At 35.9% G+C, this 18,106-nt stretch overlaps 1 protein-coding gene and 2 non-coding genes across 13 annotated transcripts in view; 2 read left to right on the top strand and 1 right to left on the bottom strand.

Moving 5' to 3' along the window:
* The window catches only part of LOC129262143 (chromodomain-helicase-DNA-binding protein 1-like), a 57,036-nt gene extending 50,574 nt beyond the window's left edge, over nucleotides 1-6,462 (bottom strand). For 4 of the 11 annotated variants that reach the window (XM_064100197.1, XM_064100208.1, XM_064100206.1 and 1 more), the window contains exons 1-3: nucleotides 6,361-6,448; nucleotides 5,360-5,483; nucleotides 3,478-3,913 (exon numbers count right to left, since the gene is read on the bottom strand). In XM_064100197.1, the coding sequence (XP_063956267.1) occupies nucleotides 3,478-3,913; nucleotides 5,360-5,397 (474 nt within the window). In that variant the 5' untranslated portion in view covers nucleotides 5,398-5,483; nucleotides 6,361-6,448. Of the gene's footprint in view, nucleotides 1-3,477; nucleotides 3,914-5,359; nucleotides 5,484-6,032 lie in introns of all 11 variants that reach the window. The other 7 variants (XM_064100198.1, XM_064100203.1, XM_064100200.1 and 4 more) reach the window with 5 other exon arrangements.
* Nucleotides 6,463-6,555: 93 nt separating this feature from the next.
* On the top strand, nucleotides 6,556-6,628 carry TRNAV-CAC (transfer RNA valine (anticodon CAC)). The gene has a single exon. It is a non-coding gene; the product is annotated as a tRNA-Val (tRNA).
* Nucleotides 6,629-15,083: 8,455 nt separating this feature from the next.
* TRNAV-AAC (transfer RNA valine (anticodon AAC)) lies at nucleotides 15,084-15,156 on the top strand. The gene has a single exon. It is a non-coding gene; the product is annotated as a tRNA-Val (tRNA).
* The last annotated feature ends 2,950 nt before the right edge of the window (nucleotides 15,157-18,106 follow it).

Genomic DNA, 18,106 nt, shown 5'->3' with positions numbered 1-18,106 from the left:
ACACCCATCAAGCCGGTCGTAAAACATGCTCTCACTGATTGACAGCGGAAATCAATTGTACGCTGCTCCTACCCATTGCGATGTTGTTCGTTCACTTTATCATAAGCAACGCACAGCAGCGAACGTTAGCGCTATGAAAATGATAGCAGAAACAAGAAAACAGGCGTGCATAAACGTATTTTTTACGTACATCGCTAACAACCGGAGATGAAATGCATTGACATCACCTTGCAGATCCGTATATCTACGGCAAAAAAGCAGTTGAAATTCGACGAAAAAATCTGCGGAAAAACGTTAAAATCTCAGCTTTTTCGGACAGTATCGATGTCGATAGTAGCGCTTACCTTCGGTCAGAAGTTGATTTTCATTTGGGCATAAAATTCCACAGGATTGATGAAATTTAACGGGATTTTTTTTGATGGACAGACGACAATCGCACATTATAGAGAGCCTAAAATAATGTACTGAAAAACCGGATATGAATTGCGCATTGCATTCTAGGTAATGTAAGGACTTTCCCTATTGGCAATCGGGGCTACAACATGACCGTCTTTGGTCGAAAGAGGGCCAGTGATCGATCGGTGACGATCATCGGGCGAAAGGAGCTTGTGTAAACAATCACCCCGGGCGGTCGTTGTAAAAACCGCGTAAAGAGAAAGTTAAGGGTTAGACAGCAATTTTGACAGCTGGAAACAGGTGGTGGTCATAAAATGCTCTCGTTGAATGTCCATTCGTAATAGGTCCATGGTATCATACACACCAAATTATATGAGCCTAGGTAAAGTTAAACTGAAGTGATCGCGTTTACAAGGACTGCAGAAGGGTAAGATGAAAATATGTCACTGTGACCTTGACCTTTGGACCTCAAAATCAATAGGCTTCTTGGAATATACGCTGGTATCATACACACCAAATTATATGAGCCTAGGTAAAGTTAAACTGAAGTTATCGCATTTACAAGGACTGCAGAAAGGTAAGATGAAAATATGTCACTGTGACTTTGACCTTTGAACTTTTGACCTCAAAATATGAGCCTAGATTAAGTTAAACTGAAGTTATCGCATTTACAAGGACTGCACAAGAGTAAGATGAAAATATGTCACTGTGACCTTGACCTTTGGACCTCAAAATCAATAGGCTTCTTGGAATATACGCTGGTATCATACACACCAAATTATATGAGCCTAGGTAAAGTTAAACTGAAGTGATCGCGTTTACAAGGACTGCAGAAGGGTAAGATGAAAATATGTCACTGTGACTTTGACCTTTTGACCTCAAAATGAGCCTAGATTAAGTTAAACTGAAGTTATCACGTTTTCAAGGACTGCACAAGAGTTAGATGAAAATATGTCACTGTGACCTTGACCTTTGAGTTTGACCTTTTGACCTCAAAATCAATAGGCTTCTTGGAATAATACGCTGGTATCATACACACCAAATTATATGAGCCTAGTTTAAGTTAAACTGAAGTTATCGCGTTTATAAGGAAAAGTTAAAGGACGGACAGACAGACGGACGGACAGACAGACAGACACTGAGCGTGATATCATAATACGTCCCGTCGAGACGGGCGTATAAAAACCTTTATGTTTTTGCATATTTGGAATATTTAGGAGCTAAAGTAAAGTTCTGCACAATATGGTGACAATAAAAAGGGATTTTCGCGGAATATCCTTAAATACTCTTTATGTCCAAGTTTCATGAACCAGATCCATATACTTTCAAAGTTATGACATTTCAAAAACTTAACATTGGTTAGCATTTCAATTTTGATACCCAAAACATGACCAATGTTCATTGACCTGAAGTAGTCATGTGACCTGAAACTCACAAGATGATTTGTGAAACTTGATTACTCTTATTGCCAAGTTTCATGAAGTACGTCTATATACATGTACTTCTGAAGTTATGACGTTTCAGAAACTTAACGTCGGATAACACTTAAATTTTGACTACACTGCCATCACCGTCTAAAAAGTGGCGCCTATAGTCTTGTTCTGCTATGCAGGCAAGACAAACATTAATTGATTTATGAATTGTATCTAATAATGACCATGGCACTGGTCTAAAAAACCATGTGCTCATTCCACTTCTCGAAAATTATGTACATGTACATGTATCAACAATATGCAGAGTACTTACAAAAATTATTAATAACACCAACAAACAATGAAGCATATTCTGCCATAATTTAGATTTTGGGAAAAGCTAACAAGTAAAGAACTACATGGGCTCCAATCTACATGTAATGCAGATCAAGAATAAATTACACATTGTAACTTCTAAAATTTAATTATAATATAATGACCTCTATAGACATGACCCAAAAATCTAATCAAGACCATTATTCCTGCATGCATTCATGAGCCAAGTTAAAATTTGAACCCTCAAAAGGAAATGGTAATATGGGGCCGATTGCACGAAGGTCTTTCCAAGGACCCTCTTTTGTGTTGCTCATTTTTTATGATGCGCTATAAGCGGGGTATTTCTGAAATTTTTGATCAAAAAATAACATTCGCTTGCTTTTAAATCAATTTTTATACGATTTCATGAGATGTAACATCATTTTATAAACAAAGATTGTGTTTATTATAATGGACAAATAAAATATGTTTGATGATAATTTATTTAAAATGCGTGTCACATGGTGCATCATAAAAAATGGGCGACACGAAAGACGGTCCTTGCAAAGACACTTTCGTGCAATCGACCTATGGTTATTACGCGAACAGGACATGTTTAAGTGACCTTTGAACTTGTGACCCCTAATTCTATCTAAATAAATGATCAGATCAGATCATCCTCACTTCCAACATGCACACATAAATATAATCCAAGATTACAGATGATCCCTCAAAAAGTTATTCATCTAGGGAGATTATAACAAGATATATAAAACAAATATATCAAATTAAATGTACATGTATGTGACCTTTTTCATGAAACGAAAATATAAAAATGAAAAGATATCAGATCATTATCACTTCTACAAACTTTAATCAAGTTTGATTGTTTAAAGTTAATCTTTCAAATGTTTTTTTTTTTGGTTATAGCAAGAATGAAAACCGGACAGATAGACCACTCTAAAAGACATATCTGTGGTAACAATCTACAAATGGTGGAGGCATAAAATAAATGAATTTCACATTTTCTGGGGATAAAAAAGCAAAATGTAAAAATTGGTTACTTCAACGACAATCAAAATGTCAATGCAATGCCAATGCCACATTCCATATGTAACAAACAAAATGCCAACGCCACATTCCATATATGTATCAAACAAAATGCAGGAAAAGTATTAATTGAAAAACATTGGCCAGAAATAGCACTGTGACTTAACTTGCTCCCTTTTACCAAACTACTTTGAAAAAATCAAATGTCAAACTCAAGAAGCATGTCAGAAAACAATTCTCTTTCAGTATGTTGGCAGTCAATATCAACAAACATACAATAGTATGATAAAATATAAATACTTACCATTTTCAATTCTTCCATGCTATCTTTTCTACTAAGTCGACGTCCAGATTTCCTATGTTCAGATTCTGAATCATCTGATCCTTCCTCATTGCTACCTTCCTCATCTTCTGCTTCACCATCTTCATCCTCTTCTTCCTCCTCCTCGTCTTCATCTTGATTCTCCTCATCATCTTCATCTTCCTCCTCCCCATCTCCTTCTTCCTCTTCTTCTTGCTCCTCTTGATCATCATCATCCTCATCAACATCTCCTTCTTCCTCCTCCTCCTCTTCTTCCTCTTCCTCCTCCTCCTCCATATTATTGTCTGAACCAGAGGCAGAATGTGCCTCCGAATGGCTGACAGCCTCTGCCTCTGAATGCTCTTCAGATTCAGAGGCAGAACCAGAGTGGTTCACTTCATCGCTACTATCATGCTGCGGAGAAGCATTTTCATCAGCACTAGAAGTAGAAAAAAAACCAACATTTGTTTATCTCAAGATAGATGTGCAGTGCAACAAATTAGCACTGCATAGTGGTCTACATTTGTGGGTTAAGTCATTATTTAAGCTACACGACTTTCAAATAAATATCTGACAACAAGAATGAAAGATTGAAAGTTTGTTCAAATTGCAATTTGCAAGTACAAGCAATAATCCAAAACTGTAGAATTAAAAAAAATCAAAATAAAAGAGAAAGTCCAGCATTATGTAATTCAGCATGCACATTGATTAAATTGATCTTATAAATCCATAGAAATCTTGGTATCCTCTATATACATGTAAATGCATGATTCCCATTGCCATTGGGCCTAATTCCTTTACAATTATAACAGAAAATAAAAAAAATAACAAAAGATACACTGGACGAAAAATAAAAATCAAAGGGAAGATTAAGAGAGAAAAAAATCCTCACCATATCCAGATATGTACATGTACATGTACTGTATGCCAACCAGTTTCCCTGAGCATACACACACACACACAAATAAATAGAACTACTTGCACTCTATGACAGTTTCATTAACCTAGAATTAGATAGACCTACACAAGTCAAAACCCAGAAAATTTGATAACAAATATATATATTTTTTAATCATAGAAATAAACTGAAACCTTTCCAATAAATTCCTCCCCAATAATGATGGATATGGGGGCATGCACTATAACATTTTAATTAAATACTGTAGGCCTTTGGCATTCAGAAGAGAAATCTATACAGTACAAGTGCATTCTATGGAATTAAGTGGTAAACGTGCCTGAAAAATCCAAAGCACAAAGAAAAAATGAAAAATTATAAACAAGTATCATAAGAAAGTGATCAATACTGGGTAAAATCATATATAATTTATGTGCATATATACCTGTATATCATTTTACGCCTCCCCCTAGCATTCAATAAAGTTATCAAGCATTAACAGTTGTTTTTAAAGACACAAGACATAAAATATTAAGCCATATCAGCCCTTTTTCAAAATAAATCTCTTAAGAAGCCATAGATATTAAGACAATTTATTATAGCCCATCTGATAGTGAAACACTGGTTAGAATATACATGTAGGCCTATATATTCCAACCAGTGCTTTACTATCAGATGGGCTATATACGTATGTTATCTGTAAGTTACATACACAAGAGCAAATCAAGTGCAAATCAGAGTGAAGTGTTACAGTACAAAATACATTTAAAAATACCCCCAAAACAAAGGAGCTAAATGTACATCTAAGACTAAAAAGATTTCATGATCGTATTCATCACAAGATACATGTGAAAATTAAGATGATGTCCACACCAATACATGTATGATGTAGATGTTTATACAAAAAGGTGAAAATCATCTTCCCAAATTGCACCTTGTCTTTTCTGGAACAAAACAAAAAGGAAAGAAAAATAGATGCCTCTTTTTCACCTTGAGTTATCCTCTTCTGCTGAGGAATTGCTATCCATGATGTGTGAAACGTAATCAGAGTTGTTTTGGGGCTGAATTTCACATGTATCCAATGAAAATTATGACATTTTATGCCAATAATCCACTGCAAAAAAGAAACAAGGTAAGCACAAAGAAAATTATTGACAATCTATCGTCAAAGAGCAAAACAGAAGAGTAAAATCATATAAGAATAGAAAAGCTGATGTCTAAACTTATGTCTTAAATTAAAAATATGTCAAATAAATTATTTCATAATAATAGTCCAACAGAAAGCTCTTTTTTGTGTCTTTTTATTACAGTCCCATACATTAAGAAAATTGTCACATCAACTTCACAAAAGCATTTCTTGCGAAAGAATGAAAAACTGTTTGAAGTATAAAATCGTTGATAGACCCAATTACATAAAAACATGCTAAATGTATACCAAGGAATACAATGGGAGAGAGAATTACTATATTTACAAAGAAATACAGTCTAAAAACAGAAAAACAACATCCATATTTGAAAAAGAAAATTGACAAGTCAAGATTCATTCCAACTCTCTGAAAACCAACTCAATTGCAATTTCGGTAAAGAAATCCAATGGAAAATGGCATCATTGTATCTCTACAAAAGCCTGTAAATCACAGACTATAATACAAAATTTGCGAACCTCAAATTTTTATGTTTAAAAATGGTTCAAAACACACCCACATCTCAACTCAGCTCCGTACCGGTACGCATATCACAACGTCAACGGCTACGTGCATTTACAATGTCTCCCATTCCCAATTTCGTCTCTCTCAAAAAATGGCTTCCCACTTTCTCGCTTGCCTTGGTCAAAATACGGCCTCGAAAAGCAGAAACAATTGTTCATATGCATCGGTTATAGAAACTCAGAAATTGAAAATATAATCAGGAATAATAGCTAAGGATATGGCTGACTCAAACTAAACTGAGCTGACCGCTACAAGTACAAGATGATTGATATAAAAATTCACCTCTTCGAGATAAGTGAAGCTTGGTCTGGAAAAGACGCCATGCTATGATCCCCAGTCGTATTTTTTTTTCTCAGCCCAATTAATGCATTGTGGGTAATGCGCAATAACAAACATCAAAACGCACAGAGCAGGAAAAAGCAATGAATCACATTGTCTACAGTTGAAATTTGTAAATTCTTCACCATTTGTCAGTCAGTTTTCGTAGTGTAGTGGTTATCACGTGCGCCTCACACGCGCAAGGTCCCCGGTTCGATCCCGGGCGAAAACACTTGTTTTGGGTCTTTTATTTGTAAATAAATAAAGTGCAATTTTTTTTGTAAGGTCACAAAGTGAACAAAACCAGAATCAAAAGAATAAATAAAGCCATTGAACATGTTGAAAAAAAAAAATAAGAAAATCGGCTATGGATATGGCCCTGTATAGGAAGCGGGATCCTAGCATGAACTCCATACCCAAAATTTGCCTTGGGGGTGTTGCATAATTATGTTATTCACCATAGCACTCCCTGGAAATCAGGCAGGTATGGTATAACGTCTTTGGGTAAAAAGTAGAGATTTAACCAAAATCAAATTAATTTTGTATTGAACATTTTTTTTTTGCATGTCAAAGTTTTTCTGACCAAAATAATCTTAATTTTTTCCAGTGAAAACTTTTTTTTTTGTTCCAGACCAGCACCCCTATTAAAAAATCGTTCACAGGGTCCTGGCTATGAAGGATCTCGTAAACTTATGATTAATTGTGCGATCCAAACACAATTACAAAGAATACTGTTGCTGCAGAAGAAGGCTCTTAGAATAATTTTTCAAACCCAATTCAGATCACACACAGATATACTATTCTTCCAAATAATATTCTTAAAGTGAGTGATTTATATCTTTTCCAACTCGCCCAATTTATGTATAAACTAAACAAAGATGATCTCCCAACAATTTTTTCAAATATGTTCTGTAAAAACTCCTCTATACACGATTACCCAACGAGACAACGTAATTATTATCACCTACCCCCTACCCGTACTATATTAGCGAAAAACTCTTTTATCTTTTTTGGACCTGTGTATTGGTATTCCCTGCCCAACGACTTTAAAGAATCTACAAACCTTAATATTTTTAAACGCAAACTTAAAAAGATGCTCATTTGTCAATACTCCACACCAACAAGTCAAGCTAACGCATAACCTAAACTAAAACTACATAATAACTTAACCTTTAACTGCCAATAAATTTGTCAAACTTTACTTATAAAAAAAACAACAACACTAAAACATGATACAATACATTACGACCTGTGAACCGCACCTGCCATGTTCCTCTTTTCATTTGCACTTTTTATTTGCACCTCCCTTATCTCCCTCTTTCTTTCCTTTGCCACTTTTCCCTCCCTATTATGATTTTGTAAGTACTTTTTTGTGTGTTACCACTGTAATTATTATTATTTGAATTACTTTCTCTTATTTTTGTTGTCGCTTATTCGTTTTATTTTGATATTTGTGGATTACTTGTTTTAAGTTTGTCTTCTGTGTCCGTCTCGATTTTTGTATAGAGTTATATATATATATAGTTTGTTTATAATTAGTATTGAAACTAAGTTTAGGGGCTTGCCTTCTCTACAAGCTTTTGCTTTTCTTGGCAAGTCCCTCCGTTCATTTCTTGTTTCTTTTCATTGATAATATTACTGCAACAAATTGTAGTTTTGTTTAATTTATATTCAACATTTGTTACGAAATTTCATTGATTTGTCTGTATTATCGATTATATTGAATATGTATTGTTACTTTGATTATATTTTGAAAAAATTGTTGAACGGAAATAAAATCTAAATCTAAATCTATTTTTTTTTTTAATATTTAAGTTAAAATTATGATTATATTTGCAACCATAAATGATACATGTGCGAAATCAAAACAGGAACACAGAATATACATAAACATGTCCGTTTTCTGGGGGGGGGGGGCTCGGAGCCTCCCCCCTCCCCTAGGTAGGCGAAAAGGAGGATGCCAACATGGGGAAAGAAAGAGAGGAAGGGAGAGAAAAGATGAGGGAAATGACAAGAGAAAGAGGGGGGAAAAGAGAGAAGGAAAAAAAGGGCCAAATTAGGAGAGCAAGGAAAAGAAAAAAGAAGGCAAAAGAGAGAAAGAGAAGGAAAAAGGGTGGAGGGGGAAGGGATAGAAAAGGGGAAGAGAGAGAGAGAAAGAGGAAAGTAATAAAAGAGCGGGGGCACCAATTTAATGTTGACCTATAGGGGCGCCGAATTGATGTTCGACTTGGGGGGGGGGCGCCAAATTGACCTTAAACAGCGAGTTTATGAAATCACAAATGCTAAAGGGAGAAAACAATGCTCGAGATGTAAAGAGGATATTACATTGTGGATTGGAAAATGAGACATATACCATCTTTTTGTATTTATTTTCATTCACAATTATATGCAATTAAATCTATTATTGCATATAATACACTTACATAATCCATATTTATCATACTTTATGACAGTATTCAATTTCGACAGATTAAGACTGATAATCATAGAGCAAATTATATTCTTCAAATAAGTAGTCTTTCATTACTTAAATTAGCTGTTTGTAAGCCAACAAAATCGAGATAAGCAATTTGACTTCAAAAGCTTTCGATTATTTTGTATTTCAAAATGATCAACACGGATCATTTTCTAAACATTGCTTTTCGTATTATAGCAAGACAGCAAGACAAAACTTGGTCCGCGCCTCCCCCCCCCCCGGTTCGAAATCCTGGATATGCCCAATATGATTATCATTTTGATTTAAGTTCATGAAGAGATTGGGTCTCTATATGTCTTCGGGATTGCATCATTTCCAAGGGGTTATCAATAACGACTAATAAAGCATGTAGGCGGATCCAAGTGGGGGCCGAAGGGGCCGCCCCCCCCCCATAGCGGCGCAAAAAAGGACATTCAGAAAAGAGAAAGAAGAAAAGGAGATTGATTGATTTTATTTAAACACGGTAAAAAGCCCTTGATCAGCCAATGGCTGGTTTTCAGAGAGGCCGTGCAATATACTAACAATACAAAAAATAACAAATCATAACAAAGTAAAATAAGTAAAACTAAAACCTACATACAAAACCAAAGAGGGAGGATGAAACAGAACAGAAACAAAATCAAAACAGAAAAACAGAATCATACAGAAAAAAAAAAACACAATTGTAACGAAAAGTTTGGTAAAAAAAAAAGGATAATCAAGATTTCAGGACTTTTTCAATTTCAGATTTAAATAAATTTAGATTTGATAAAGTGCGAATACGTTCTGCCAATGAAATAAAATCAAGTATGGCGAGATATAGTCTGCTATTTCGTGCAAAGTCTGTTTTGGCCAACCCATCCTCCCATGGTCACAAAAAGTGTTTAGAATGTCCAGATTTGGGTCGGAATATCATAAAATTTCAGCTCGCGCTTTGCGCTCGCATAAAATGTTTAGTTAGATATACACATCCTGTTCATGATTACTAAAATTGCTTAGATCGTCAAAATTTTAGGTCAGATTATCAAAAAATTGCAGCCCACGCTTTTCACTTGCAGATAGATACCCATCCTCCCATGGTTACAAAATGTGACTGTCCAGTTTTAATTAGGTCGGAATATCAAACAATTTCAGCTCACGCTTCGCGCGCGCATTATTATGTTTAGTTAAGATACCCATCCTGTTCAGTGATTACCTAAAGTGCTTATAATTTCCAAATTTTAGGTCAGAATATCAACAATTTTCAGGTCGCTCTTTGCACTCGCATCAATAATGTTTACTTAGATCACCATCCTGTTAAAGTGCTTAGAATGTCCAGTTTTCAATTTATTTCAAATAAATATGTATTTTCTTCCTTCCTCACAAGATATAAATTTTCAATATATATAATCCGTATACACAATCATTTATCATAAAAGAGTCTAAACATAATCATAATAGATACCCATCCTGTTGATGATTCATGTTCATGGAGGAGGAATCCTTTTTCCGAAAAGTACACAGGGGCACCAAAATCAAGTCAGCCCCTGGTGTGCAAAGTCCTGGATATGGGGGTAAAGGAGGGCACAGTTTCCCATACGATTTTTAATCAGAAAAATATCAAATTTCAACCTGTTCCGTTCTCTTAGAAGGGCCATTAATGAAAAATTTGCCTTTCTCGATCCTTTGATGAATTTTCATTTCAGATTACCCCTCCATATACAGTCACTATATAAATGCATTAGAAATATTTGAATTTTTCCACCCACCCTGCAAAATCAACTTACATGTATATTCCATGTAGGTTTACGTATACTAACTTAAGAGTCGCAGTGAAATCGCTGATCTTTTTAGAAAAATACATTTTCTTTTGCAATTTTCCGAATTGAAAAAATGACTGACCTTTTAAAAAAAAAAGAGGGCATAATCAATAATACGAAGCCCCAAACCGGACATTTTTGACAAAAAAAAAAAATTATTACGTACGTACGTAGTATTATTACGTACGTACGTAGTATTTATCACGTACGTACGTACGTAGTATTATTACGTACGTATGTAGTATTTATTATACGTACGTATACGTAATATAAGCACCGCGTCTAACCTGTTGGGGAATCTGTATAGTCGGACTATACAGTGCATGCGTCCCACAAAAAACGAAACCGAGATTTAGCGATGATTTATCATAACTTAATCACAACGACAATAGACAAATGACCTACCATTGTAAAGCTTAGAATCTCATCTTTCATCTGAAATTACATAGGTTATTCCTCATTCGCGCATGAGTGAGCAAAAACAATTTGAAGAAAGGATACCAAAACTCATTTGGCGGGGGTATCTGAATTTCAAAAAGAAAATCACATGCCTAAAAACTTCAATATCTGCTCTTTCATTTGATACCTTAATCACAGAAAACGGTCAAGAATTAAAAAAGTTCTGTTGCCTCGAAACGATGCTTGTATTTCCATAATTTCATTAAATAGACGTACGTGTTTTCACCGGTTTCCCACAAAAGTTATCGCACGGTTAACAAAAGACCTAAAGGGATGGTCTAGGCTGGAGATATTTCTTTCTTAAGAAATCGAGTAAAATTCACATAGCAAAATGCTGAAATTTGATTAAAATCGGATGACAAATAACGAAGTTATTGATTTTGAAAGAATTGCATTAAAAGTGTTGAAACAGTTCTAGGCATGTCTTTATGAATATTCATTAGGTGGGCTGATGATGTCAGTTTTTGTAAAATATATGTATATATATATATATATATATATATATTTACCTATATAGGAACGGGACATTCTAAGCACATTTTGTCATCATATGAAAAGGATAACTATTTTTAGTTCCTCTACCTAAGCGCGAGCTGAAAATATTGTTGATATTCCGATCTGAAAAAAAGGGACAATAAGGATTATGAATTCATAAAAAGGAAATTTTTCATTTAATAATAGGCCGAATGAGAACGCAAAATTTTGGGAATTCATACAGAAGTATTCTCACCAACCTAAATGCGAGCGCGCAGTGCTAGCTGATAATTTTATACAATCAGACCTGAACAAACTGAAGGGACATCTTGAGAACTTTATGGAATACACGAAGAAGGACCTACTTCACGTTTCAAATAATGCGAGTGCGCATCAGACAAAATAATGAAAGCTCTATGTCTGAAATGGAATATGTTTTGTGTATTGACTAAAAATTGAATATTTTAAAGCTTCATATCAACTTTTATTAATTGACATGAATTTTTTTTTTCAAAGTCTTCGACCCCCCCCCCCCGTCATTTTATTCACTCGTGACCCGTTTTCATATTCTTATTTTTCCTTCTTTTTACCCTCTCCTTTAATACCTTTCTTTTTTTTTCTTTCTTTCCCCCGAATTTTTTTTGGCGCCGCCAATAAGGGGAAGGGGGGCGCTGCCCTTTCTCCTGGATCGGCCTATGCTGACCCCTGCACTTAAAAAAAATAGGATGTGGTTGATAATGACAATGCTTCTTTGAATGTACATTATGCTAATGTTGTTATTCTTGCTACTCCACAAACAGACTAAGCTCGATCACATTATGTATAAATATTATAATGCCAACACTATTATGGGAGGGGTAACTCCCCCTTAACTAGTGTCCAGCAGATCTAATAAAAGGCGTGGAAATCGAAAGATTGACATCCATAATACAGGTTCGACGACGGTGCTTATTACGTACCTACGTAATAAATACTACGTACGTACGTGATAAATATTACGTACGTACGTAGTATTTTTTACGTACGTACGTAGTATTTATTTTCATAGTTTAGTTATATTTAGTTTTATTGTTTAGTTATACATATCTGTATACCTTCGCGTTCGCATTATTCATGGAAGAAGATAACCATCCTTTTCATAATTACAAAAAGAGTATTCCGTTTTTAGATCTCAATCTCAAACTTTTTCCGCTCGCATCAATAAATTGTTTGGTTATACTGCTATCTAAATCTTAAGCTTTTGTCGGTGCCCTTTTAAAGATTAAAGTGCCCGAAGCGCGAGCTGCAAAAAAATCAGGACTTAAAAACTGGACATTCTAAGCACTTTTTGTGCACATGATAGGCAGATAGGTATGTAACTAAACGATTATTTATTGATGCGAGCGCAAAGCGCGAGCGGAAAAAGTTTGAGATATACATCTCAAAACAGGATAGGCCCACTCTATTCATATTTTAATGAAAAGAATGTTTAGTTTCCCTCATAAATAATGCGCGAGGGCGAAGCTCGAGCTGAGATATTTTGAGATTGATCAGACCATAAAAAAAAAATTACAGAGCACTTGAAAAAAAATCATTTGTAAATCACACAAAATACCTTATTTCATTCACTCGTCTCCCTATTCTTATTTGCCTTTTTTTTTAAATCATTTTCTTTCATTTCCCTTCCTTTTTTTCTTCTTTCTTTCCCCCTTTTTTTGCGCCGCTAACGGGGGGGGGGGGGGCAGCCCCTTTACCTTCTGGATCCGCCTATATGCTGGCCCTTGGATTTTTTAAGTATTAATTTCTTTAATAATGACAGTGTTTCTTTAACCGTACAATTTGTTAATTTTGATATTCTTGCCACGCCACAAACTAACTATAATGCTCGATCACACGTTACGTACAGTGTAAAACATTATGGGAGCCCCCCCCCCCCACATATTGTCCAGCAAATCACGCGATCATTAAAATGTGCTGTAATGTGAATATGTAGTCACAACCCGGAGTCATAAAGGTGTGGAAATCAAAATAAATGAATGAAAAAATTTGACATCCATATATTATAAATCCAAACTCTTATAATCCGACTATACAGGTTCCCCGACAGGTTCGTTGCGGTGCTTGTATACGTACGTACGTAATAAATACTACGTACGTACGTAATAATACTACGTACGTACGTAATGAATACTACGTACGTACGTAATAAATACTACGTACGTACGTAATAATACTACGTACGTATACGTATAATTTTATTTTTATCGTTGTCAAAAATGTCCGGTTTGGGGCTTCGTACAATTACAAGGAGAAGAAAAAAAGAAAATTGAGACGGTTAGTTTCTCCTAAAAAATAGGGATACTGCAACTAGGAGCGCTACACTGCATATGTTAATTTTGTGTAATTTTTAGATCTTCGAGTATGGTGGCATCCTTGGCCTGCGGTGTGGACGCTGATTGCTTGCATGTTATACAGTTGCATAAAAAGACCAATACTATAGCTTGCCTAGGGGATGATGGTGTACTTATTTTTTTCCATATTTCTTTCGTCATAAAATTTGGCGTGTGAAATATAAAAATTCAAATCAGACTTATATGATGATATCGAGTACTAAACAAAAATACCCCGTATAAATACATGTAGGCCTACGTTCGATTCTCTGCCTATAGCAGGGGGCGCGGAAGCGGGGGGGGGGCTGGGGGCTTCAGCCTCCCCCACTTTTTTCCAAAACCGTGTACAAAAACGTGAAAATTACCATTATGATTGTGATTTTTGGCATGGTCAGCCCCCCACTTTTGGCTCACCCCCCCCCCCCCCACTTTGAAAACCGTTCCGCAGCCCCTGTATAGGCCTACATATCGTACTGTTATGAGTGTTATATATTTTTTTAACTTTCTTTCTAAATTTTTTAATGTCAAAATTGTCGACTTCTTTCCTGATCCTACACTGACGACCTATTTTTCTGCACGCATGCACCTGTCGCTCTGACTTTTGAGCAAGTTGAGGGGACATGGTTCAGCGCAGACGTCGAGTCTCAGTCGGTCCATGTTAGACGTAGACTCTTGTCGAGGCATTGGCGGCTGCTTCCCGAGCGAAGCGAGGGATATCGTAATTCGATAAGCAAATTAGGCCTGGCGAGCGCTGTGCTCGATCGCCAGGCCCATCCCTCGCTTCGATCGCTCGGGAAGCACATAGGGTGCACGTGGCAGCCGCCAGGGCCTCGACAAGAGGTTATGTCAGACGAGACATCGTGCTTCACGCCGCGCTCAACCGTGATGTATTTTTATGTTGAATGACAATAGTGACTTCAATGTCTGCGAGTGGGACTATGTGGAAGAAAAAGAAGTATAGTGCCGCATTATTCCGAGTGATTATAGAATAGAGTATATTAAAATCAGTAAAACATATAAATCGATAGAAATACCATTAGACACATGATGTATTGTATGCGTTATTAGAATATATCAGTCATCTGTAATTAATTATATATTAATTTTATTACTCACTCAATGGCCACTTCGGATTCCGTAGTGTAGTGGTTATCACGTGAGTCTAACACACTCAAGGTCCCCGGTTCGAGCCCGGGCGGAATCACGTTTTTTCTTTTTTTCTCTCTCTTCTACCCTTTTCGTCCTTTTCCTCACTATTTATTTTCTATCACCTAATTTTCCTTTCTTTCCCAAACAAAAAAGAAACAACAATGTTTACGATATGATTCAACGTGCATTTGAATGACATTTTTTACTCCTTTTTTTTCTTTGCTCTCTCCGTGGACCCTACGACGAAGGGTCCATGCTCTGTCTTCCTATTAAAAGCACCTTGAGCAATTTCCATTGAAGTGTAAATATCTTTATTAAATATCATGTACTATTATTAATTTTGATATTATCATCATCATCATTATAATTGTTATCATCAACACTGTCACATTGTTATTATTTTGTTTTACAGGCGCAGTTCTAGACTAAAAAATTTGATCGGGCTTCTGGGGGCTTGAGAAAATTTTCGACGTCATATTATTCACTGGAATTGGCCTATCGTGAGCAAAATAATATGAGTACGTGGGAGACTATACTAATCTGACCAAGCAGCTACTCCCCCACCCCCCCCCCCCTTCCCCTATCATGCCTCTGCCCCCAAAACTTCCTAATATGCGATGTCCGGAGCGTAGCGACAAGCGAATAAATAAATAAAATCACATATCCAAAATGCTTGAGAATGTTTTTCATACCATTTTATTAACATGTCTAACATCCATCAGGCCTTTGTTGATGTTATACATTTTAATAGGTGAGGGCATGTAATTTCACTTCACGATAAGGGAGACAAGAATTAGGAAGGGAGCGTGCATTAATAATTGTTACTCTTTCAAGGCGTTTCATTTCACGGGAGCCAAGTGGATGTAAGTGAAAAATTTCTACTTACAAGAGCGATATTTGTAAATTTTGAGACCTTTGAACTTTATGGCAGGGAATGGGGTTTTAATGTCAATGGTACAAACCATTACGAGGGAAAGTCGTGAGTGGGGAGCGCGCCGACATTTTTGGATATTGTTTCACCCCCCATCCTGACTGTAAACTATATATATATATATATATATATATATATATATTAAATGAAATAGTTTGGTTAGGGAAATATTGCGACCAAAACATCTAAAATAAACAACAACAACAACAAAACATATCGGGAGTCCGAAGAAATGGCAACATTTTATAGAGCGTTTTCAAACTAGACAAATCTATAGAGTTAAAACTTGAATTTTACGGCATTGGTTTCCGTGTTGGGTGATCGAAGTAGGGAGGGCAAATTGACTTGGTATACTCGCACTTTAAGAGAGCATTAATGTATTTGGCTTTTAGATGTTATTTTGCGAGCTAGGGACCATGTAGCGACCGACATGACCGAGCGAGAAAATTCAATGTTCGATTTGAATAGTAAAAGCCCTAAATTTAGAGCACTTGACGACATGAAGGGAATACTGCATTATTCAATATACGCATTTCCTTAGCGGTCGATTTTTTTAATTATTATCATTACTATTTTTTTTTTGGGGGGGGCTTGACTGATAAGCCCCCCTAAAACAATGTCGAACATTTCTCAAGCCCCCAGAAGCCCCATCATTTTTTAGTCTAGAACTGCGTCTGTTTATTCCCTTCACACCCTAGACTTTATCTCCTTTTTTTTTGGGGGGGGGGGTGGGGGGGGGGTAGGCATGATGACGTCTTGTTTTGGCATGCTATTGGTATATCACATCCATAAGTGCGTGTCAAGAGATTGATATGAAATGAGGAAACTATAAGGGGAAAAAGTGAAAAATGGAAATATGGTATTTTGGCGACGACACGGTGACAAGTCTTAGGGAGTACTCTCCTACTTACAATGTAGGCCTACTTAATTACCAGGAATGTGCAATTTTCTCCTATAGGTTTCTTTTTCACCCGGGGCGGTCATTTGAAGAAATAGCACATTGCATCCTCTGAAAATTATGAAAATAAAAAAAATCATTCTAAACTAAGAAATATTTGGAAGGAATGACTTTTGACAATTTTTGTAACAAATAGAGGGAGTATTCCTACACTGTTAGAAAATTTATCCTTAAAATAAAAAAGTTCCTGCAGCAGTCTCGAGAACACCTGTTACCAAATTATGTAAAATTACAGGAAATTGGTATTTGGTGTATGGAACCTTACAAATTTCCTTTAATAAAACACCCTTTTCCCCTTTTTAAACAGACCTGTTTTGTTAAATTGCAGAAAAATTTCCTGTTTTATGAATTTACATAATGATTCTTTTATTACTTTCTGCAAAATCTTCATTTTTTCCCCTGTTAAATCAGGGTTTTTTAACAGTGTAGAAATGCCCATGTCCTATAACGAAAGTATCACACATTAATAAGCATATATTATTAAAAATTGAAAAATGATAATAATTTATGTTGGTTACCTTTGTTTATTTTTTCAACTATCTGTCTCTTTAATTTTTTATTTCTCCTTCCATTTGTAGGTTTGGATTCCCTTTGACGCAAAAACTGGTAAGCCCTACTGATTTCAATTGACTTGAATGGGAATGACATATGTCTTTTTGAGGAATGCTTTTAAGTACATGACCGCGTGATTTAGGCCGAATCTGCAAATAGGCTGGCCTGAATATCGTCTTTCACATGCCGCAAAAATTTGCGATGGCCTATAATGTACTCTCACATCATCATGGATATCTCACATCAAGACTTGGCCCTTCTTTGTCCCTGATCATAATAGCAGAGGCCGAAGAACCGGGGACAAGGGCTTTATTTTTCCAAAACCGTGTACAAAAACGTAACAATTAACATCGTTTTGTGATTTTTGCATGCTCAGCCCCCACCCCTCCACTTTCGGCTCAACTCCCACTTTCAAGACCGTTCTGGGTCCCTGCACAAGCCTATAAACCTACAAAATTATATTTACTTAAAGGGATGCTCCGGGCTGAAAAATATTTATATCTAAATAAATAGAGTAAAATTCACAAAGCAAAATGCTGAAAATTGCATCAAAATTTGATGACA

The sequence above is a fragment of the Lytechinus pictus genome, chromosome 5 (genome assembly GCF_037042905.1).
Source record: "Lytechinus pictus isolate F3 Inbred chromosome 5, Lp3.0, whole genome shotgun sequence".
NCBI lineage: Eukaryota > Metazoa > Echinodermata > Echinoidea > Temnopleuroida > Toxopneustidae > Lytechinus > Lytechinus pictus.
Note: the sequence above shows the minus strand (reverse complement) of the source record. Positions and strands in the feature narration are given on the sequence as shown.